The sequence below is a fragment of the Musa acuminata genome, chromosome BXJ3-2 (assembly GCF_036884655.1).
Source record: "Musa acuminata AAA Group cultivar baxijiao chromosome BXJ3-2, Cavendish_Baxijiao_AAA, whole genome shotgun sequence".
Classification (NCBI taxonomy): Eukaryota; Viridiplantae; Streptophyta; class Magnoliopsida; order Zingiberales; family Musaceae; genus Musa; species Musa acuminata.
This window is the reverse complement of record NC_088350.1, coordinates 12,188,235-12,213,109: the sequence shown is the minus strand read 5'-3', so window position 1 is coordinate 12,213,109 and position 24,875 is coordinate 12,188,235. Positions and strand designations below refer to the sequence as shown.

Sequence of the window (24,875 nt, the reverse complement as noted above, 5' to 3'; positions counted from 1 at the left end):
TCTACAAACTATAAAAAACTATTTATAGACTTTGTCAAACTCTAAAAGCTTGGTATACTAAACTTGACTTATTTATGATATTAACTAGCTTCATCAATTCCAAGTCTAATACCTCGTTATTCCTACGATAATAAAATGGAGGCATAATATATCTTCTAGTGTATGTGGGTGATATTATTGTCATGTAAAATGATCATTTAGAGACTCAAGCATTCCTAAAGCAATTGGTTGATCGATTCTCTCTCAAAGCTCTAGGAACCTTAAGCTACTTTTTGAGAGTGGAAGCAACATTTACATCTTCCGGTCTCTTCCTATCATAAAAAAGTATATTAAAGATTTATTATCAAAGATAAACATGCAAGAAGTAAAAGAGGTTATAACTCCCCTCTCTACTAGTGAATCACTCAAATTATATGATGGAAACCCCACTATAGATTATAATCAATATCGATAAGTACTTGACTCTCTATAGTACTTGGCTCTCACCCGTCCAAATATCTCATTTGTAATCAATAAATTATCATAATTCATGCATTAACCATTTATCACATATTGGTCTGCGGTCAAACTAATTTTGTAGTATCTTAAAGGAATCCTCAATCATGATGTATTTCTCTACAAACACGCCCCACTTCATATACATGCCTCCATTGATACTGATTGAGCAGGAAACTTTAATGATATAATATACATATTAGGGTATATTATCTTCCTTGGAGCTAATCCAATCAGTTGAAATTCTAAAAAGTAAAAGACAGTCACACGGTTCACAACTGAAGTTGAATACTATGTCATTGCCACCACTGTTGTTGAACTCAATTGGGTCACAAAGCTACTCAAGGAACTCAATGTCAACTCTGTTGAATCTCGGATTTTTATGATGACGTCAATTGTCATTTGTTATCTAATCCATATGTTGAGATAAGTGTGCAGGATTAACTACGATGAAAGTAAGACATACAGCAGGAGTTGCGCTGGAGTCAAGACTATAATCACGTTGGGGGTTCGAGAATTTGACAGAAGTTCGGACGGTCGTCGGAGGTTCTATGGGAACAAATCTGAGAAGTCTAGGAGCTTGCCAAAGAAGCTCGTTGGAACTTGCCAAGTGGATCGTCGCAAGTCCAGGAGTTTGCCGGAAGTCCGCAGGAGCATCACCAAGGTTTCATCGGATGATCGACGGAAGCTCGCCGAAAGCTCATCGGCAGAAGCGATTGATGCACCAGAGAAAGTTACAGTAAATGTCTTAAGAAATTCATAGTTAGCACGATGATTAAGTTAGAAATGGGAGGTGATCCCATTAACTTAATCTTGGGGCAATTGGGCCCTTGACAAACCCAAATTAAGCCGAATGAATCAGCCCATTCGGACCCAGATTTCTTGGCTAGAGGTGGCACCGCCTGGGTCGACGGTGGCACCGCCCAGGGCTCACTCTCCGAGCTCTGGCTGGGCAGTGCAACCGCCTCTAATAGAGGTGCAACCGATTGAGCTCAGTCTCCGAGCTCTGGCTGGGCAGTGCAACCACCCCAGTCAGGCGGTGGCACCGCCTGAGCTCGGTCTCTGAGCTCTGGCAAGAGGTGCAACCACCCCTGACAGGAGGTGACATCGCCTAGAGGCTCAGTCTTCGAGCTATGCCAGGCGATGCAACTGCTAGACCCCAGAATTCCGGGAATTGATAATTTTGAACTCGGAATTCAAACTAGGTTGGAACCTATAAAAACCCTATTGAATCTTGGATTTTGATGATAAAATCAATTGATGGGTTAATTGATCTAATCCATATTATTGAGTTAAGTGTACAGGATTAACTATGATAACCAGAAAATATAAAGCAAGAATATCGGAGTCATGTTCAATGGACGTTTAAGAGTCCGAAGAATCGTCGGAGATGCTGCCGGAACCAACCGAGAAGAAATCGGGAACCTGTCGAAATTTTTGAAAGTTTGCTGAAGAGATCGTTGGAGGTTCGCGGAGATCACTGAGAAGGCTTGGCTACTCGTTAAAGTCATCACAAGATCGGGAGCTTGCTGGGAGTCCGTCGGAAGAAGTTCGTCGGAAAGCTCGCCGGAACAAGACTCGACGTTCGCGGTTGAAAACTTGCTTAGGATGTTTTTAGTTATGTAGTTCACATGTAATTAGGATTAGGATTAAGAGATAATCCTATATCCTGGTTAGGGGCCAACTAGGCCCAAAATTAGACTTGGTTTGGGCTAAATTTAAAGCTCAACCAGTGAACCGGAGGGTCTAGCGATGGCACCGCTAGTCCACTATCAGTGTCAGACATTGACAGGCGGTGGCACCGCCACTAATAGGCGGTGGCACTGCCAGCATCGGGAACCAAAGAGAATTCAAATTTTGGAGCCCAAATTTGAATCCTCTTAAGGCCTATAAATACCCCTCAAATCTCAACTGAGATTACAACTTTTTGAGAAGCAATTGATTGAGAGAAAGGTCTTAGAAAAGTCTTAGCTAGTCTTGTTTTCAATTTGCTAGTCTTAGAAAAGGCCTATAAATACCTCCTTCTTTCTTGCTAAAAATCTGTAAGAGAGTGAACTGCTTATAAAAAGTTGTAAGAGGGGTATTTACCCTTCCCCTTCAAGAGATTTGCTAGTGGAAAGTGGGAGCCTCATCGAAGAGGGGCCTCGCAAGTGGATGTAGGTCATTTGACCGAACCACTTTAAAATCGGCGTAATCTCTGGTTTGCATTTCATTACTGCTATTTACATTACTGCAAACCTTCTTACTTGCTTTATTTCCTCATTACCTTTGCTGCACAACTTTGCGAATACACTTTCAAGTTAAGCACTTCTGAGTTCGATTTTTATCGTACGAAAGATTTATCAAAACCGACATTTTAATCCGCTGTACTAATTCACCCCCCCACCCCCCACCCCTCTCTTAGTGCCGCTCTGATCCTAACAATTGGTATCAGAGCTAGGCTCACTCTCATATTTGGTTTGATACCCAAGAGAGATGGCTTACTTCGGCATACATGAGGGTCATTCTATCACACGTCCACCCTTGTTTAATGGGTGAGATTATACTTATTGAAAGACTCGTATGAGGATTTTCCTCATTTCCATGGATTTTGAGCTTTGGACTATTGTTGAAAATGGATTTCAAAAATCTTCTCTTCCGATGAGCAAATGGAATGAATCAGAGAAGAAGGTTTTTGCTTTAAACGCAAAGGCTATGAATGCCTTGTTTTGTGCACTAGACAAAAATGAATTTAATCGTGTTTCAATTTGTGATTCGGCTTTTGATATTTGCAGAACTCTTGAGGTCACTCATGAAGGCACTAGCCGAGTGAAAGAGTCCAAAATCAATATCCTTGTGCACTCTTACGAACTTTTTCGAAAGAAACCAAGTGAGTCCATCGGAGACATGTACACCCGGTTCACGGATGTCATCAATGGACTCAAAGCTCTTGGTAAAGATTTTACTAACTTTGAACTAGTAACTAAAATCTTAAGATCCCTCCCTAAAAGTTGGGATCCAAAAGTTACGGCCATTCAAGAGGCCAAAGACCTTAAAACATTCCCTCTTAAAGAACTTATTGGGTCTCTAATGACCAACGAAATGACATGTCAAGCTCATGACGAGCTCGAGAACCCCCTTCCAAAGAACAGGAAGGATATGGCACTCACATCACAAGAAGACCACTTGAAAGGAACATCAAGTGATGAGGATAGTGATAATGACATTACACTTTTGACTCAAAAATTTAAAAAATATTTAAGAAAGAATAAATTTAAAAATAATACAAAAAATTAATTCGAACACAAGAAGGACCAAGTGATTTGCTATGAGTGCAAAAAACTAGGACACTACAAGAACGATTGTCCTCAAGCCAAAAAGAGAACATCAAAGAAGAAGGCGCTCAAGGCAACGTGGGATGATTCAAGCATGTCCGAAGAAGAGGAGTCCAACACCGAGCAAGTTGCTTATTATGCCCTAATGGCCATCGGAGAAGAGAAACATACATCATCAAAAGCTAGGAGCAAGAGATGATATCTAGATAGTGGATGCTCAAGACATATGACTGGAGATCCATCTCATTTCTCTATGCTCACTAGCAAAGAAGAAGGGTATGTCACCTTCGGAGACAACAACCAAGGCAAAATCATTGGCAAGGGTACCATAGGTAACAAATTAAATTTTTTTATTGATGATGTCTTACTAGTTGATGGATTGAAACATAATCTCTTGAGTGTTAGTCAATTATGCGATAAAGGTTATATCGTTAGATTTGAATCAAATGTGTGTATTATTGAAAAACCAAATCATAACATAACTATGATTGCATTAAAACAAAATAATGTCTACACCATCAACCTTGATGAACTAAGTAATGAAATGTGCTTCTCCACTTTAAATGATGATGCTTGGCTTTGGCATAGGAGACTAGGCCATGCAAGCATGAAACTAATATCTAAGATCTCATCTAGAGAATGAGTGCGAGGAATTCCAAATATAAAGTTTATTAAGGATAAAGTATGCGATGCATGTCAACTAGGTAAACAAATAAAAACTAGTTTCAAATCAAAAACTCAAATTAGCACTGCTAGACCATTACAATTGATTCATTTGGACTTATATAGACCAAATGACATGACAAGTCTAGGAGGAAGCAAATATGTGTTTGTAATTGTGGATGACTATACTAGATACACTTGGACCTATTTCTTAGCTCACAAAAGTGATTGTTTCAAGTGTTTCTCTAAATTTTGTAAACTCACTCAAAACGAAAAAGGTTTCATGATTTCATCAATTTGGAGTGATCACGGTGGCGAATTTCAAAACCGTGACTTTCAAAATTTTTGTGAAGTTAATGGATACAATCACAACTTCTCCACTCCGAGGAATCCCCAACAAAATGGAGTAGTTGAAAGAAAAAATAGAAACCTACAAGAAATGGCAAGAACGATGTTAAATAAATATAGTTTACCTAAGTATTTTTGGGCTGAAGCCGTAAATACAGCTTGCTACATCATGAATAGAGTCCTAATAAGACCATCCCTATCAAAAACTCCCTATGAATTATGGAATAACAAAAAACCAAATATTTCCTATTTTAAAGTTTTCGGTTGTAAATGCTTTATTTTGAATGAAAGGGATGTCTTAGGAAAATTTGATGCTAAATCTGATGAAGGCAACTTTCTTGGTTACTCTTCCGTTTCTAAGGCTTTTCGGGTTTTTAACAAAAGAACCTTAGTAATAGAAGAGTCTATTCATGTAGTTTTTAATGAAATTTCTAATTAAAAAAAATGATTTTGATGATGATCTTGGTTTTGATAATTTGAATTTAAATGAACCCTCTCTTCAAAATAGCAACTTGGATGCACCTTCTTCCGAAATTTCCTTACCCAAGGAATGGAAGTATATAGATGCTCATCCTAAGGAGCTAATTATAGGAGATACATCAAAAAGGGTTCAAACTCGTTCCTCTTTCAAGATTTTTTTTGCTAACACCGCCTTCCTCTCTCAAATCGAACCTAAATGCATCGACAAGGCCTTAAAAGATGATTTTTGGGTTCTTGCAATGCAAGAGGAATTAAATCAATTTGAGAGGAATAAGGTATGGAAGTTTGTTCCTAGACCTAGTGACCATTTAGTCATTGGTACTAAATGGGTCTTTAGAAACAAGCAAGACGAAAATGGTATCGTGGTTAGAAACAAGGCTAGATTAGTGGCCAAAGGTTTCAACCAAGAAGAAGGTATCGATTACGAAGAAACCTTCGCTCCCGTGGCTCGATTAGAAGCCATAAGGATGCTCCTTGCCTATGCTAGTAGTAATAATTTTAAACTGTTTCAAATGGATGTCAAAAGTGCTTTCTTGAATGGTTTTATTTCGGAAGAAGTATATGTTGAACAACCTCCCGGATTTGAAAATTCTCTTCTACCTAATCAAGTATTCAAATTGACTAAGGCTCTCTATGGTTTAAAACAAGCTCCTAGAGCTTGGTACGAAAGGCTTAGTTCCTTTCTTATTTCAAATAATTTTACCAAAGGCAAGGTTGATACTACATTGTTTATCAAACACTTTGAAGATAATTTTCTTATTGTGCAAATTTATGTTGACGATATTATTTTTGGCTCTTCGGATGAATCACTATGTGAATCATTTGCCAAATGTATAAGTCATGAATTTGAAATGAGTTTAATGGGTGAATTAACTTTCTATTTAGGATTGCAAATCAAACAATTTAGTAATGGTATATTTCTTAACCAATCTAAATATACATTAGAATTGTTAAAACGATTTAACATGGATAATTCAAAAGCAACAAACACCCCTATGAGTACTTCAACTAAGTTAGATATGGATGAAAATAGTAAAAATTTCGATCAAAAAATATATAGGGGGATGATAGGTAGTCTACTCTACCTCACCACGACTAGACTGGATATTATGTTTAGTGTACGACTTTGCGCTAGGTTTCAATCTAATCCTAAATTATCTCATTTTAAGAGTGTTAAAAGAATATTTAGGTATCTTAAAGGAACTCCAAATTTAGGATTGTGGTATCCAAAATCTGAAAATTTCGATTTAATAGCTTATGCAGATGCCGATTTTGGTGGATGCAGGATAGATAGAAAAAGCACTCCGGAACATGCCAATTTTTAGGACATGCACTTGTTTCTTGGACTTCCAAGAAACAAAATTTAGTTGCACTATCTACGGTGGAAGCCGAATACATTCCTGCAAGTGCATGCTGTGCACAAGTTGTTTGGATGAAAAATAAATTAGAAGACTATGGAATTCACTTCAAAAACGTTCCCATAAAATGTGATAATACTAGTGTCATATGTCTTACTAAAAATCCAATTCAGCACTTTAGAACTAAGCACATCGATGTTAGGCATCATTTCATACGCGATCATGTCCTTAATAATAATGTTGTTCTAGAATTCATTGACACAAAGCATCAATTAGCAGATATATTTATAAAAGCATTGAATGAAGACCAATTTGAATTCATTAGAAGGGAATTAGGTATGTTAAATTGTCCCTAAGAATAAACTTGTTTGAATGGATTTTCCGTAAAGTTTTTTTTTTTCATCCTCTCTCCGTTCCTCGGTGAATTTGATCCTTCTTTTTCGATTCTAAATGACACGTCAAATTACCTTATCCTATCTTGAGTCAAACACCGCTCCCATCTGATCAAGATTTATGATATTTTGTGAATCTCAAAATTAATTTTGATGGCTTGATTATGAGTTTCAAGTTGACGATTTGAATTTGAATGAGTTTGTATTCGAATTATGATCTTGACTTATTGGAGTTACTATTTGAATTTTTTTTTAATCACAATCTCTTCCTTGTACACCTACAATTTTTGTTATTTATAGAAAGAAGAGATTTGATAAAATGGATGAATGCTGAATTTTCCTTTAAGATGAACTCTGCATAAATATTTTAGCATACTTAATTTTGAATGATAAATTTTTGTATGATCAATGCTGAATTCCTGATGTTCAAATCACAAATTATGTGCTTCAAGTCTCATTCCCTTTTTGTTGATGACAAAGGGGGAGAAGTGATGACTAAGTGATGACTTATACCATTTTGATAGCATGACTTAATGAAAATGTCTTATGTGCATCGATAACATGACTTATATGAATTATAAGAGCTTGTATAATACAAATATCGTATATGCCTTGCAAAATCCTTAAGAATATCGCAAGATTGATTGATCATATTGAAAGCATGCCTTACATCTATATCATGAAATTCATGTTGAAAATCTTTATCTCCTGTCGTAGTAAAAATTATCTCTTATCATTCGACTTGAAAATGATTTTCATCGATGTTTCGTATTTACTATTGCTTAATGAGAATAACGATAAGTTCTACGGTTAGAACTTATCGTTTAATGCTTGAATTCAATGGGATGGAATTCAAGTGTTTTTATCTTCTCATAATATGGCATATAGATAGGGGGAGTTATGTTTAACTCCGTCATCAATTAATTGTTATCATCAAAAAGGGGGAGATTGTTGAATCTCAGATTTTGATGAAAAAAATCAATTGATGGGTTAATTGATCTAATCCATATTATTGAGTTAAGTGTGCAGGATTAACTACGATAACCAGAAAATATAAAGCAAGAATACGAGAGTCATGTTCGATGGACGTTTAAGAGTCCGAAGAATCGTCGGAGATGCTATCGGAACCAACCGAGAAGAAATCGGGAACTTGTCGAAATTTTCGGAAGTTCGCCGAAGAGATTGTCAGAGGTTCGTGGAGATCACCGAGAAGGCTCGGCTACTCGTTAAAGTCATCACAAGATCGGGAGCTTGCTGGGAGTCCATCGGAAGAAGTTCGTCGGAAAGCTCGCCGGAACAAGACTCGACGTTCGCGGTTGAAAACTTGCTTGGGATGTTTTTAGTTATGTAGTTCACATGTAATTAGGATTAGGATTAAGAGATAATCCTATATCCTAGTTAGGGGCCAACTGGGCCCAAAATTAGACTTGGTTTGGGCTAAATTTAAAGCCCAACCAGTGAACCGGAGGGTTTGGCGGTGGCACCGCCCAGCACCCGAGAGCTGGGCGGTAGCACCGCTTGGCTAGGCGGTGGCACCGCTAGTCCATTATCAATGTTAGACAGTAACAGGCGGTGGCACCGCCAGCATCGGGAACCAAAGAGAATTCAAATTTTGGAGCCCAAATTTGAATCCTCTTGAGGCCTATAAATACTCCTCAAATCTCAACTGAGATGACAACTTTTTGAGAAGCAATTGATTGAGAGAAAGGTCTTAGAAAAGTCTTAGCTAGTCTTGTTTTCAATTTGCTAGTGTTCACCTCCTTCTTTCTTGCTGAAAATCTGTAAGAGAGTGAACCGCTTATAAAAAGTTGTAAGAGGGGTATTTACCCTTCCCCTTCAAGAGATTTGCTAGTGGAAGGTGGGAGCCTCATCGAAGAGGGGCCTCGCAAGTGGATGTAGGTCATTTGACCGAACCACTTTAAAATCGATGTAATCTCTGGTTTGCATTTCATTACTGCTATTTACATTACTGCAAACCTTCTTACTTGCTTTATTTCCTCATTACCTTTGCTGCACAACTTTGCGAATACGCTTTCAAGTTAAGCACTTCTGAGTTCGATTTTTATCGTACGAAAGATTTGTCAAAATCGACGTTTTAATCCGCTGCACTAATTCACCCCCCCCTCTCTTAGTGCCGCTCCGATCCTAACATACCCCACCCTTTCAGCATTGAAAGGGTAATCAAAAACCACCAAAATCCTGATCTTACTATGTGATTTTTAGAGCTCAAAAGTGTTGTATGAGTTAACAGTTCTCCTTCCTCTTTTCTTCCAAGTTTTGATCTGTCAAGAGAGGAAAGAAAATTCTGTAAGGGTTGTCTCCTAAGCCCGTCAAAAGGAGTGAAACTGTAAAAAGGTGGTTGGCCTTTGGTTATTGAAGGAAGGCCTCTAGTGGACGTCGGTGACCTCGTCGGTGGAGGAAGCCAAAAGTGGATGTAGGTCAAGATTGACCGAACCATTCTAAATCTCGATTTGCATTTACTTTGAGCATATTATCTTTATTGTAAACCTCCTCAATAGCTTACTGCCTTCTGCGCATTTACGATCGTATTTCAAAGTTCAGTATTTTTCGAATCGGCGTTTAGGCGCAAATCAGTTTTATCGTACGAATATCATATATCAGTTTATGCTTGCATTCTAATTTCCATCATAACTGCAAACTGCCTTCATAGACTTGCTTTAACTGCATCTTGCTTGATCACAAGTTAAAGTGATTTACGAATCGGCTTTTCTACCGAAATCACTCTTATCGTACGAATGCAGTTTTAATCGTCGAAAGTTTTCCGCTGCACTAATTCACCCCCCCCCCCCCCCCCTCTTAGTGCTCTTGATCCTAACAATTGGTATCAGAGCAGGGTTAACTCTCAAACGGATTAAAACCCAAGAGAGATGGTATACGCCGGAAACTAAGAGGGTCATTCTATTACACGTCCACCCATGTTCAATGGAACGGACTACACCTATTAGAAGACCCGAATGAGGATCTTCCTTATTTCAATGGATTTTGAACTTTGGAATATTGTCGAAAATATATTTTCAAAGTCTTCTCTTCCAATGATCGATTGGAATGAATTGGAGAAGAAGACTTTCACTCTTAATGCAAAGGCTATGAATGCCTTATTTTGTGCGCTTGATAAAAATGAGTTTAATCATGTTTCGGTTTGTGAAACCGCGTTTGATATTTGGCATACACTCGAAGTGACTCACAAAGGCACAAGTAGAGTGAAAGAGTCAAAAATCAATCTTTTGATACACTCTTTCGAACTTTTCCGAATGAAACCGAACGAGACTATTGGCGACATGTACACCCGTTTCACGGATGTCGTCAATGGTCTAAAAGGACTCGGAAAAAGTTTTTCGGATTTTGAGCTCGTAAATAAGATTCTAAGATCCCTTCCTAAGAGTTGGGACCCTAAAGTCACTGCTATTCAAGAGGCTAAAGATTTAAACAACTTCCCTCTCGAAGAACTAATCGGGTCATTAATGGCCTATGAAATGACATGCAAGGCTCATGAAGAGCAAGAAGACATCCTTCTAAAGAACAGGAAGGATATGGCACGTAGAACTTTAGATGACCACTTGAGAGAAAACTCAAGTGATGAGGACTGTGACGATGACTTGGCACTTCTAACAAGAAAATTCAAAAAATTCATTAAGAGAAACAAGTTTAAAAATGACACAAAAAATAAACTTGAACAAAAAAAGGACCAAGTTATTTGCTACGAGTGCAAAAAACCGGGACACTACAAAAGTGATTGTCCCCAAGCCAAGAAGAGAACATCAAAGAAGAAGGCACTCAAAGCAACGTGGGATGACTCGAGTGCGTCCGAAGAAGAGGAGTCCAACACCGAACAAGTTGCTCATTACGCCTTAATGGCCATCGGAGAGGAGAGACATACATCATCATAAGTTAGGAGCAAGAGATGGTACCTTGATAGTGGATGCTCAAGGCTTATGACCGGAGATCCATCTCAATTCTCTAAGCTCACTAGCATAGACGAAGGCTATGTCACCTTCGGAGACAACAACAAGAGTAAAATCATTGGCAAAGGAACCATAGGTAACAAATCCAACTTCTTTATTGAAGATGTTTTGTTAGTTGATGGTTTAAAACATAACCTCTTGAGCATTAGTCAATTATGTGATAAAGGATATATTGTCAAATTCGAATCTAATGCTTGCATCATTGAAAAACCATACAACAACACATCTATGATTGCATTAAAACAAAATAACGTATACACCATTGACATCAATGATCTGTGTAATGAAATGTGTTTCTTGGTTTTAAATAAGGATGCTTGGCTATGACATAGAAGATTAGGTCACGCTAGCATGAAATTAATCACTCAAATATCATCCAAAAAACTTGTAAGAGAAATTTCTCATATCAAGTTCATTAAAGATAATGTATGTGAGGCTTGTCAATTAGGTAAACAAATTAAGGGTAGTTTCAAATCTAAGAATCAAATAAGCACCTCTAGGCCCGTACAATTGATCCATATGGACTTGTTCGGACCAATCTCTACATCAAGCCTAGGAGGTAGCAAATACGCCTTCGTCATTGTGGATGACTATAGCAGATACACATGGACTTATTTCTTAAAACAGAAAAATGAATGCTTTAGATATTTTACCAAGTTTTGTAAACTTGTTCAGAATGAGAAGGGTTCTATGATTTCGTCAATTAGAAGTGATCACGATGGTGAATTTCAAAACTATGATTTCTAAGAATTTTGTGAACTCAATGGATACAATCATAATTTCTCTACTCCTAGAAATCCTCAACAAAATGGAGTAGTAGAAAGAAAAAATCGAAATTTACAAGAAATGGCAAGAACCATGTTGAATGAACATAGCCTATCCAAATATTTTTGGGCCGAAGCCGTAAATACTGCATGCTATATTTTGAATAGAGTTCTAGTAAGACCTTTACTCACCAAAACTCCCTATGAGTTATGGAACAACAAAAAACCTAATGTTTCATATTTTAAAGTCTTTGGGTGTAAGTGTTTTATCTTGAATGAAAAGGATAACTTAGGAAAATTTGATGCTAAATCCGATGAAGGAATCTTTCTTGGTTATTCTTCGATTTCTAAAGCCTTTCATATCTTCAATAAAAGAACTTTAATTATTGAAGAATCCATTCATGTTGTTTTCAATGAGATTTCCGAAATCAAGAAAAATGATTTTGATGATGATGTGAACTTCGATTCTTTAAATTTAAATGAAACCCCTTCTCCAACTAGCAACTTGGATGCATTTACTTCCAAAACATCCTTACCCAAGGATTGGAAGTATGTAGATGCTCATCCTAAGGAGCTAATCTTAGGAGACACATTAAAGGGGGTTCATACACGTTCTTCTCTTAAAAATTTTTGTGCCAATGCCGCTTTTCTCTCCCAAATTGAACCTAAATGTTTTGACGAAGCCATGAAAGATGATTAATGAATTATCGCAATGTAAGATGAATTAAATTAATTTGAGAGAAATGAGGTATGGAAGCTTGTTCTTAGGTCAAATGACCATTTAGTTATTGGTACTAAATGGGTCTTTAGAAACAAGCAAGATGAATATGGTATCGTGGTTAGAAACAAGGCTAGATTAGTGGCCAAAGGTTTCAACCAAGAAGAAGGTATCGATAACGAAGAAACCTTCGCTCCTATGGCTCGATTAGAAGCCATAAGGATGCTCCTTGCCTATGCTAGTAGTAATAATTTTAAGTTGTTTCAAATGGATGTTAAAAGCGCTTTTCTTAACGGCTTTATTTCCGAAGAAGTTTATGTTGAATAACCTCCTGGATTTAAAAATAATAGCATCCTTAATCATGTGTTTAAATTAACTAAAGCTCTCTATGGTTTAAAACAAGCCCCAAGGGCTTGGTATGAGAGACTTAGTTCTTTTCTTATTGAAAATAATTTCACAAAAGGCAAGGTTGATACTACATTGTTTATCAAGAATTTTGAAAATAATTTTCTCATTGTTCAGATTTATGTTAATGATATTATCTTCGGTTCTACGAATGAATCTCTTTGTGAATCTTTTGCTAAAACCATGAGTCTCAAATTTGAAATGAGTTTGATGGAAGAATTAACCTTTTTCTTAGGCTTACAAATTAAGCAACTAAGCAATGATATCTTTATTAGTCAAACTAAATATGCTTTAGATCTACTGAAAAGATTTAATATGGATAGCTTAAAAGCTATTAATACCCCTATGAGCACCTCCACTAAGTTAGAGGTTGATGAGAGTGGAGAAAGCTTCGATCAAAAAACTTATAGGGGTATGATAGGAAGTTTACTTTACCTCACTACAACTAGACCAAGTATCATGTTCAGTGTAGGACTTTGTGCTAGGTTTCAATCGAACCCTAAGATATCTCATCTCAAAGCAGTTAAAAGAATACTTAGATATCTTAAAGATACCATAAATCTAGGATTATGGTATCCAAAATCTAAAAATTTTGAGTTAATTGCTTATGCTGATGCGGATTTTGCTTGGTATAGACTAGATAGAAAAAGCATATTAGGAACATGTCAATTTTTGGGACATTTCCTTGTTTCCTAGTCATCTAAGAAACAAAACTCGGTTGCACTATCAACAACCGAAGCTGAGTATATTGCAGCTAGTGCATGCTGTGCACAAGTTGTGGATGAAAAACACCTTAGAAGATTATAAAGTCTATCTTAAAAACATTCTCATTAAATGTGATAACATGAGTGCAATATGTTTAACAAAGAATCTCATTCAACACTCAAGAACAAAACATATTGATATTAGACATCACTTTATACGAGATCATGTTACTAATCATGATGTAATCATAGAGTTCATAGATACTAAGCATCAACTAGCTGATATTTTTACAAAACCTCTAAGTGAAGAACAATTTGATTTCATAAGAAGAGAATTAGGAATGTTGATATTATTATTCGGACTTTATTGATTGAATGATCAAATCACTTAATTGCCATTACATGCCTAAAATAACATGTTGGAAATTAATACAAAAATTTCTATAACAATGAGCATGTCTTCATGATTGTTTAGTCTTGTCCGATTGCATGAAAGTGTTAAATTAAATTTTTAATTCCAATCGGATTTCATGAATACATTATTCTCGTTCGGACTTAATAAACATATGTCACATATAGTTTGATTCACATCATTGATTTTTGACAAATAGAATCATCTAGCAAATGCATATCTTTTAGACTTATCATGTGAAAAATATTCTCTTTGAAAAATAGATTTGATGATTCCTTCTTATAAAAGGAAGATATTTTTATGTGCAAGGATTTGATTCACATAAATATCCTGATCTTTGTAAAGCATGCCTTAATATCCTATCGATTTGAACTACACAAATGACTTTCCTCCTTCATGCAAAAAGATAATAACAAAAAAAAAGGAAGAAGTTTTCACTCTATAATCTTCATGTCATGTTTTTCTTGAGATATTTGTATCCTATCACTCTATATAGATAAATGATATGAACGCATCACACGTATATTTAAAAGTTGTTTATATCGTTCTCCTTTTTGTTGATGACAAAGGGGGAGAAATATATGAATTGATGCTATAAATACCATATTATGTTGAAAAAAGCAGATATATGAATTGATGCTATGATTATGCCATGCTTGCATCATTGAAAATATATGAATTAATAATAACTATGATTGCTATATTAGCAATATGCCATGTTTGCATCATGTTAAGATATCAAGAACTTGCATCGTAGTCCTACGTGTTGATACCTTACCATGTGATGAAATGCTATGATTGCTAAAATACTGGCATCATCGAAAATATATGAATTAATGATAACTATGATTGTCATATTAGTAATATGCCATGTTTACATCATGTTAAGATATCAAGAACTTGCATCGTAGTCCTACATATTGATATCTTACCATGTGATGAAATGCTATAATTGCTAAAATACTTGAAACGTGTGCATCATGTTAAGATATCAAAATCTTACTTCAAAATTTTACATGTTGATATCTTACCATATGATGAATTGCTATCATTACCATCATTCACATTTGAAATTTAAAAATGGATGTCAAACCTTGACATCATCATTTTCAGAGAGATACATCATGATGGAAATCATAATGGGAGTATTGATAAGGTTAAATGATTTTAACTTATCAATATGTCTCTTGAATTCAAAGGCTTTGAATTCAAGAATGACTTATCTCAATTATGGCACATAGATAAGGGGAGTTAAGGTTAACTCCGTTATCAATTGATTGTCATCATCAAAAAGGGGGAGATTGTTGAATCTCGAATTTTGATGATGACGTCAATTGTCATTTGTTATCTAATCCATATGTTGAGATAAGTGTGTAGGATTAACTATGATGAAAGTAAGACATGCAGCAGGAGTTGCGCCGGAGTCAAGACTATGATCACGTTGGGGGTTCGAGAATTCGATGGAAGTTCGGACGATCGTCGGAGGTTCTGTGGGAACAAATCCGAGAAATCCAGGATCTTGCCAAAGAAGCTCGTCGGAACTTGCCAAGTGGATCGTCACAAGTCCAGGAGTTTGCCAAAAGTCCGCAGGAGCATCACCGAGGGTTCATCGGATGATCGACGGAAGCTCACCGGAAGAAGCGATTAACGCACCGGAGCAAGTTGCAGTAAATGTCTTAAGAAATTCATAGTTAGCACGATGATTAAGTTAGAAATGAGAGGTGATCCCATTAACTTAATCTTGGGGCAATTGGGCCCTTGATAGACCCAAATTGGACCGAATGGATCAACCCATTCGGACCTAGATTTCTTGGCCAGAGGTGGCACCGCCTGTTAGGATCGAGAGCACTAAGAGGGGGGGGGGGGTGAATTAGTGCAGCGGAAATCTTTCAGCGATTAAAAACGAAAGCTGCGTTCGTTTGATAAAAACTATTTTGATGCAAAAGCCGATTCTAAGAATACTTATGATTAAGTGCAGTTTATGTCTAAACACAGTTTGCGTCTAAGCGCAGTTTACGCAGTTTGCGTCTAAATGCAGTTTGCGTCTAAATGCAGATTGCGTCTAAGCGCAGTTTGCGTCTAAGCGCAGTTTGCGTCTAAGATCAGATTGCGTCTAAGCGCAGTGCAGTTTGCGTCTAAACGCAGTTTTACGTCTAAACACAGTTTTATGTCTAAACGTAGTTTTATGTCTAAACGCAGTTTGCGTCTAAATGCAGTTTTACGTCTAAACGTAGTTTTACGTCTAAACGCAGTTTGCGTCTAAACACAGTTTTACGTCTAAACGTAGTTTTACGTTTAAAAGTAGTTTACATCTAAAACATAGTTTTAAAGGGATCTGAACTTAGAAACTTCGTTCGTAAAAGCGCAGAAGACAGTTTTGCAGAATCAAAACGTAAACGTAAACTGTAATGTATGAAAACACCGATTTACGTCTGAATGCAGATTTGGAAAGATCAGCACTTAAAAACTTGTTCGTAAAGGCGCAAAGAGCAGTAGCTATGTAGGAGGTTTACAGTAATGATAAAGTGCTCAAAATAAACTCAAACCAGAGATTTAGAGTGGTTCGGTCAATCTTGACCTACTCCACTTTTGGCTTCCTCCACCGACGAGGTCACCGACGTCAACTAGAAGCCTTCCTTCAATAGGCGAAGGCCAACTACCCTCTTACAGATTCACTCCTTTTGACGGGCTTAGGAGACAACCCTTACAGAAGTTTTCTCTCCTCTCTTTACAACTCAAACTTGAAGAATAGAAAGAGGAGAACTAGCAGTTTTGAGCTCTAAGAAACACAGAAAGATAGCAAGATTTCGAGTGTGTGTACTGTGTTTTCAGTGCTGAATGGGTGGGGTATTTATAGGCCCCAACCCAGTTCAAATTTGGAGCTCAAAATGATCAAATCCCGGAATTCCGGGATCAGGCGGTTGCACCTCCTAACTAGAGAGGTTGCACCGCCTGGCAGAGCTCGAGGACTGAGCCCAGGCGGTTGCACCTCTCTGTCAGGGGCGGTTGCACTGCCTAAGTCTGGCTTGGAGACTGAGCCCCAAGCGGTGCCACCTCTTGACTGAGGCGGTTGCACCTCTCTGCCAGAGCTCGAAGACCGAGCTCAGGCGGTGCCACCTCTCTGTCAGGGAGGTTGCACCGCCCAGTCTTGCTCGAAGACTGAGCTCAGGCGGTGCCACCTCCTGCTTGGGGCGGTTGCACCGCCCAGCTTCGCTAGGAGATCCTCTCCTGGGCGGTGCCACCTCCAACCCTGGCGGTGCCACCTCTTTCACTATTTCAGCTCACTTGGTTTGGCTCCAAACTTGGTCCAAACCAGTCCGAACTTGGGCCTAATTGAACCCTACTTGGGTTATAGGATTAACACCTAATCCTAACCCTAATTAACGTGCTAACTATGATTTTAAAGACATTTTCTAAGCTATTACAAAGTCCGCAAGTCAAGACTTCTTCTGGCGAGCTTTCGACAAACTTCCGGCGATCTTCCGATGAACTCTCGGAAACCATTCTACGGACTCCCGGCAAGCTCCTAGACTTCACGATTTGATCTTAGTGAGTTCCAACGAGCTTCTTCGACAAGCTCCGATCTTTCTCGGTGAGCTCCGCGAATCTTCCAACGAACCTTCCGGCGAGCTTCAGAAAATCCTTCGGCAAGCTCCCAACTCATTCTCGGCTAGTTCCGGTAGCATTCCCGATGAACCTTCGGACTTCCGTCGAACTCTCGAACTTGCAACAAATCCTTCGCGCTTGACTCCGACACTTTGTTTCGCTTTATGTCTTCATCGTTATCAAAGTTAATCCTGCACAATTAAAGCAAAACTTTGATCGAGACAATTAATCCTAAGCAATTAACCAAGTTGTCCGGCATGTCATTGGTCCCTCGACGCTTCGTCTGATTCTTCGGCGCATCGTCCTCTCCTGCGGCCTATTGCCCAATCAGCCAGTTGACTCCGCAACTCCGATATCCTTGGCACAATAACCGCTCTTCTTGGCCTGATGCCCGAGTCCACTGCCCGAAGCCTTCTGTCGATACGTCGACTGATCTACCGGCCCGACGTCCAATCTTCTGACATGTTCCTCCAGCACAACATGATTTTCCTGCTTTAATTGTCTTATCCTGATCAAAGCATCCTGCGTCACTCAAAACACATATTAAATCATAAACATATATCAAGTAGTTTCATCATCAAAATACGAGATTCAACACCGCCTGGGTCGGCTGTGGCACCGCCTAGGGCTCAGTCTCCGAGCTTTGGCTGGGCGGTACAACCACCCCAGTCAGGCGGTGGCACCACCTAAGCTCGGTCTCCGAGCTCTAGCAGGAGGTGCAACCGCCCCTAACAGGAGGTGGCACTACCCAGAGGCTCAATCTTCGAGCTTTGCCAGGCGGTGCAACCGCCCCAGTCAGGCGGTGCAACCGCCAAACCCCGGAATTCCGAGAATTGATAGTTTTGAGCTCGGAATTCAAACTGGGTTGGAGCCTATAAATACCCCACCCTTTCAACAATGAAAGGGTAACCAAAAACCACCGAAATCCTGATCTTACTTTGTGATTTTTAGAGCTCAAAAGTGTTGTATGAGTTAAAAGTTCTCCTTCCTCTTTTCTTCTAAGTTTTGATCTGTCAAGAGAGAAAAAAAATTCTGTAAAGGTTGTCTCCTAAGCCCGTCAAAAGGAGTGAAATTGTAAAAAGGTAGTTGGCCTTCACCTATTGAAGGAAGGCCTCTAGTGGACGTCGGTGACCTCGTCGGTAGAGGAAGCCAAAAGTGGATGTAGGTCAAGATTGACCGAACCACTCTAAATCTCGATTTGCATTTACTTTGAATATATTATCTTTACTGCAAACCTCCTTAATAGCTTACTGCCTTCTACGCATTTACTACCTTCTATAATATATTATAATAATGTTAGAGCTACCTACTTATATGTCAATCTATGTTCCACTCACCCATGAAATATATTGTCATCGACTTTCACTTTATGCGAGATTAAATTGTCAGACATCGACTACATGTTTCTCACGTGCATACCACTGATCAACTAGCAGACTCACCCATAAAACCTCTCGCCCATAAACTATTTTCATTGCATTGGTTCAAGCTCGACATCCTCGATAGAAGCTCAATCTTACAAGGGCACAGATAAAATTTCTCCAATTGCACAAGGAAATCTCGCCGATCAGTTCGAGAAAAATCTTCTCTTCTAACATGTATAAATAGTCATTATATTCAACTAATTTAAATATACTTTGTTATTACATTTTACCTTATCAACTGCCGAATCACTAGATATGGATAGAAATGAATAAAATTATTATTATTTTTCTTTGTTTCTTCTAATTGTTAAATTAGAAAAATATAAAAGAGAAAGCCTATCGCAGGAAATGGTATGGGTAAGATAAGTTTTTTTAAACACCTAGGTATAATCAACTATCTATTTTTTCTGTCTAAATATATTTCAAAGCCAATTAAAATATAATGTACACGAACAAAATTGAAATAGGTTGGATAGATCCACCATCGACTTTACATCTACATGTAGGATGGGATCCACGTCTTTTCTTCTTTATATTTTTTTTAAACTTTAGATGAGGCTAATCATACACCACATTTCCAGAATCTCAATCCTTATTAAGTTATACTAATGACATAAATAATATATTAAATATATGCAAAATTAGACATAAATGTTTAAGGAAGTACCATTCGTATGTAGTTTTTAATGCATCACATATTTAAATGAATCATGCATGCATGTCTTCCAAACACAACAAAGATCGCTAGCACTATAAATAATAGATTTTAAGCTCAAATGATGCGGTGACACATTAAATTCCTGGGCGATTCTCTTAGACAGGTCCATTTTGTTGCTTTTATATTTTCTGGGGCGTCCCAATGTTTTTTTTTCCCATTAAATTGTTTTTTTAAATAATAAAAGTATTCTTTTTATCTTTTATCTTTTTTTTTTAAATTCATTTAATTGAATCGGTATAACAAATCCGGATCGGTTCAAGATAGTTAATATCAAAGTTTAGATCAATTCAATACAAAGGTACTTTGTAGGAAAAGAATAACGACATAGCCTTTTCTAAGTATGATAATTTATAAAATCATTATCTTTCAATTGAAACGTAACAGTCGTTGATATACAATGACACGATAGTGGTGTTTGAGTATATATATAATCATTATCTTTCAAGGAACGGCAACCGTCTGTTATATACTAGCAGGATGTACTGATTAAGGGATCAAAAAAGCTGTCCAAAAGAAATATATATATATATATATATATATATATATATATATATATATATATCGATATGATGCAACATCAAGATTCTCTGCTAATTTCGACAATAGAGGTCACACTAATTAACTGATTTTGCTAAAAAATAAGAAAATTGGTACGATATGAAGAGCTCAATGGTTGACGAATTTTATACTATTTTGTGCTACGATATGAATAACTTGGGTTGTATTAGAATGCTGAAGAAATACATGTTTTATTTAAAAAGAAATAGAAACTGATTAGGTAGGGTGACAAATCCAAATCTGATATGGCAATAATGTCTACTACCCGGATCCCCTCCTGTTCTCTTCTCCTAAAGAATTAAGCTCGTGTGTGTCATCTGGTGAACATGCGGAAGCACAGGTGGTGTGGCAGGGATCAAGATTGATTCGTTCCCAATCCAATTGTAAATGGATCGTGTGGTTGATAAATATTTTAAGGGCACTAATTTGATTCAAACCATAATTAGATTTAAACTAATATAAGAATTAAGATTATGATTGAGAATTAAATTAAGATAAGAAGCTCTTATTGAACAAAGATTATTATCTATGTGATGTATCTCAAGGTTCTAATGCTTGTGTGAGGTATCTAGAAAAAAATAATTTAATGCTCATAGAGTTTTCTTTAATGAGTGAGGTGGTTGAGAGAAGTGTTTCTTAGTCTTATGTGAGAGAGTATAAAATGCGTTTCGGATTTAGGTTTGAATTATCTCAAGAGATATTTTATGTATTTGATTTTGAGCATTTTTTTTTCTTTTTTTGATATATATATATATATATATTACTATTGACTTCTTTAGTTTCATATTTTTTCGTTTCTTAAATGGGTAGGACTGAATCAGGTCGATTATTTTGTGAATCAAATTTAGATTCCTGATAAGATATTTTTGACCTCAGTTGGTCTGAAATCCGACTTTAATTGAATGTAATGGGTTGACTCCTATACAGACTAATATTGGTCGGACTGAAATGGGATCGGATTAAGTAAAATCTGGCTTAATTACCTACCAAATCGATTGCGTCTTATTATCCCACCACTCGTTCTCTCCTACTTAACTATTCGTGTGTTTACAAAATATTTATATTTTTAATATGTAGTTGGAGAAAAAAGTTTGAATGAATGTGTTATTATGAAATGCTTTGATAAATAATATATGAAAATTATTTTTTTAAATGTGCATTCACGTAAGTGTTGCTTGGTAAAATTATATATTAAAAATCTATTGAATATTTTATAACAAATTTATATTTTTAATTTTTTTATATTTATTCAAAATGAATACATATTTTTAATTTTAATTAATAAGTAACAAAATAAATAAATAAATGAATGTATGTGATCTTATAAAAAATTCATATGATCCAAATATATAATAAATAAAAATATATTTATATAAATAAATATAAAATAATCTTTTAAAATAAATTAAAAAAATTAAATTTATAAAATATAAATCATATTGATTTCTCATTAAATCATACTAACAATATTATAATTTTAGATAAAATCATGGGATATTTTCGAAATTTTAAAAATTATATTAACATCCTATAAATACTAAAATTGGTAATACTATCTGTATCAATAATTGAATATTTTTACTATAATATTCAGATTAATTATGATTTTAAAAAAATTATCCAACGTCAATTTATATTTAAAATATCGATTGCACGTCTCTGTTTTCCCAAGCGCACTCAGTCTCCCACCACTAGTTCTCTACGACCCGTTCACGGGTCTCCCTTTGTGATGGGAAGCCAAGTCGGCGAAAGCCATCCTCCTCGGCAGGTACGAAAACGAGTGAGTCTAAGAGGACCGAGGGACGTCGCAGTTGGCAAGTAGTAAACAAGCAGCCGCAGAGCATTGACCCTGCGACCTGTCAACCATTAGAGGCCGATTGAGAGACGTGAGGGAAAGAAAACTCGTTCCTACCCTAATCGGCTTCTCCCCCCTCCTCTCTTCTAGTTGTCTCTCCCTCTTCTGCTGCGCCTGGAGAAAGATCCGGAGAAGTAAACAAGAGGAGAAGCGTCGAGTCCTTGATTGAGCAACCTTTCCGTCCTCTTCCCGGAAGCAGAGAAGAGAAATTGGGAGATGGCAGACGCGATGAAGCAGATCCTGACCAAGCCAATCCAGCTGGCGGACCAAGTAAGTAAGTGGGCGGGCGACGCCCAGACGAACAAGCAGGAGTGCTTGGAGCTGAAGGCCCGGGCGGACAAACTCGCGGCCTTACTCCGGCAGGCCGCCCGCACCGAGCTCTACGAGCGCCCTGCCCGCCGCATCATGGACGATACAGAGCAGGTCCTCGGCAAGGCCCTGGCCCTCGTCGACCGATGCCGCAACCGCAGCCTCGTGCACCGCGTCTTCAGCATCACGCCCGGCGCCGCCTTCGTCAAGATGTGCACCCAAATCGACAATTCCGTCGCCGATGTCTCCTGGCTCCTCCGCGTCTCCGCGCCGGCTGGGGACGACGACGACGATGGCGGCCTGCTCCACGGCCTGTGCCCCATCGCCCAGAACGAGCCCATCCTCACCCTCATCTGGAGCAACATCGCCACGCTCCACACCGGTCAACCTGACGCCCGATCCGAGGCGGCGGCCGCACTCGTCTCCCTCGCCCGCGACAACCAGCACTTCGCCAAGCTCATCATCGAGGAGGACGGCGTCGCTCCCCTCCTACGACTCCTGAAGGATGGCAAGGCCGAGGGGCAAGAGAACGCCGCCCGCGCCCTCGGCCTCCTCGGCCGCGATTCGGAGAGCGTCGACTACCTCGTGGCCGCTGGGGTCTGCTCCGCGTTTGCCAAGGTCCTCAAGGACGGACCCATGAAGGTCCAGGCCGTTGTCGCGTGGGCTGTCGCCGAGCTCGCCGCCAACAATCCCAATTGCCAGGACGTCTTCTCTAAGAACAACGTTGTCCGCCTTCTCGTCGGCCACCTCGCCTTCGAGACCGTCGAAGAGCACAGCAAATACTCCGTGTCGTCCAAGGCGATGTCCATCCACTCCGTCGTCCTCGCCAACAAGGCCGCCGCGTCTGCTTCCCCCCTCGACGACGGCAACGAACGGACTCCGTTCCCGCATCCTGACCGTGCACAAGGCCAGTCCAAAAGCAATCAATTCCATTCCGTAGTGCAATCCACAGTGGCCTCCGCCAAGTCCAGCAAAGCCGCCCAGAACCAAAACAGCACCAGCACCGGTAGCGCAACCGTGCCCTGGAAGCCCCATCAGCATTCTTTGTCGGGGTCCGGCAACAGGGCGAGGGAAATGGAGGACCCCAGCACCAAAGCCAACATGAAGGCCATGGCGGCCAAGGCCCTGTGGCAGCTCGCCAAGGGCAACGCCGACATCTGCAGGATCATCACCGAGTCCCGGGCCCTCCTCTGCTTCGCGGTGCTCCTGGAGAAAGGCGCAGGAGATGTTCGATGCAATTCTGCAATGGCATTGATGGAAATCGCTCGCGTGGCCGAGCACAGTGCGGACCTGCGGAGGTCCGCGTTCAAGCCCAATTCCCCGGCATCCAAGGCGGTCATCGACCAGTTTCTGCAAATCGTCGAGAAGGGGGATTACAACGACCTGCTCTTACCCAGCGTCACGGCGTTGGGCTGCTTGTCGAGGACGTTCCGAGCGACCGAGACGCGGATCATCGCTCCTCTGGTCCGCTTGCTCGACGAGAAGGAGATGGCTGTCATGAGAGAGTCAGTGATCGCGCTCACCAAGTTTGCTTGCACCGAGAATTATCTGAACATTAACCATTCCCAGGCTATCATCGACGCCGGAGGTGCGAGGCACCTGATCCAGCTAGTGTACCTGGGAGAGCAGGTGCAGATCGAGGCTTTGATCCTCCTGTGCTACATTGCCAAGCATGTGCCTGACAGCCAGGAACTCGCGGACGCCCAGGTGCTCAACACGCTTTCCTGGGCTTCCAAGCAGGCGCACCTGGTGCAGGACTTGCGGGTGGACGAACTGTTGCCGGAGGCCATGACCGGATTGGAGCTCTACCAGTCCCGAAAGCTCTAACTGTGATCCTGATCCCCGATCTACAACCAAGAAAGACCAAGTTCTCTCTGATTCATTTGCTGCCCAGTGTGTGCATACATCAAATTTCTCTTCCTTCCTTTCCTAGAAAGATGTGTGAGGTTTCAGCAAGACATCTGCAGCTGTAGTGTGATCACGGGGAGTGTCGAGATCTTAGAGATGTACACAGAGCATTCTCAAGTGTCTGCTGTTTTTATGTATCGTTTCGATCATTGTCACTTGGTTTTCGGAGATATAGTTGCATTCTTTCATCCGGTTTCTGTTCTGACATCTGGAAAATGATCTTGGTGCCTTTTTGTGCAGTTGAGTTGAAAGGTAGCTGCAATTTTGTGCTAGTTCATCGAGGATATCAACTAGTCTGTAAACTATAGCCTCAGTTGACCATTCTCACAGCAGAAAATGAAGGAAATTTTTGGTTAATCTGATCTTTTTCCCTTGGAGTTCAAGTTTCAACTAACACATGCTGCCAACTAGCACTGGCTGTCTCCATTGACCTCGTGTGTTGATGTAAACAGCTCACCTAA

At 39.1% G+C, this 24,875-nt stretch overlaps 1 protein-coding gene across 1 annotated transcript; it reads left to right on the top strand.

Annotated features, from left to right (window-relative positions):
- Positions 1 to 22,124: 22,124 nt before the first annotated feature.
- LOC103991180 (uncharacterized) lies at positions 22,125 to 24,602 on the top strand. The gene has a single exon (XM_009410539.3). It carries the CDS (start codon positions 22,414 to 22,416, stop codon positions 24,331 to 24,333), a length of 1,920 nt encoding a protein of 639 aa, XP_009408814.2. The 5' UTR covers positions 22,125 to 22,413; the 3' UTR covers positions 24,334 to 24,602.
- Positions 24,603 to 24,875: the final 273 nt, after the last annotated feature.

Bases quoted from the DNA above. Each gene is read 5' to 3' on its own strand.
- LOC103991180 (XM_009410539.3), top strand. From the start codon at position 22,414: ATGGCAGACGCGATGAAGCAGATCCTGACCAAGCCAATCCAGCTGGCG.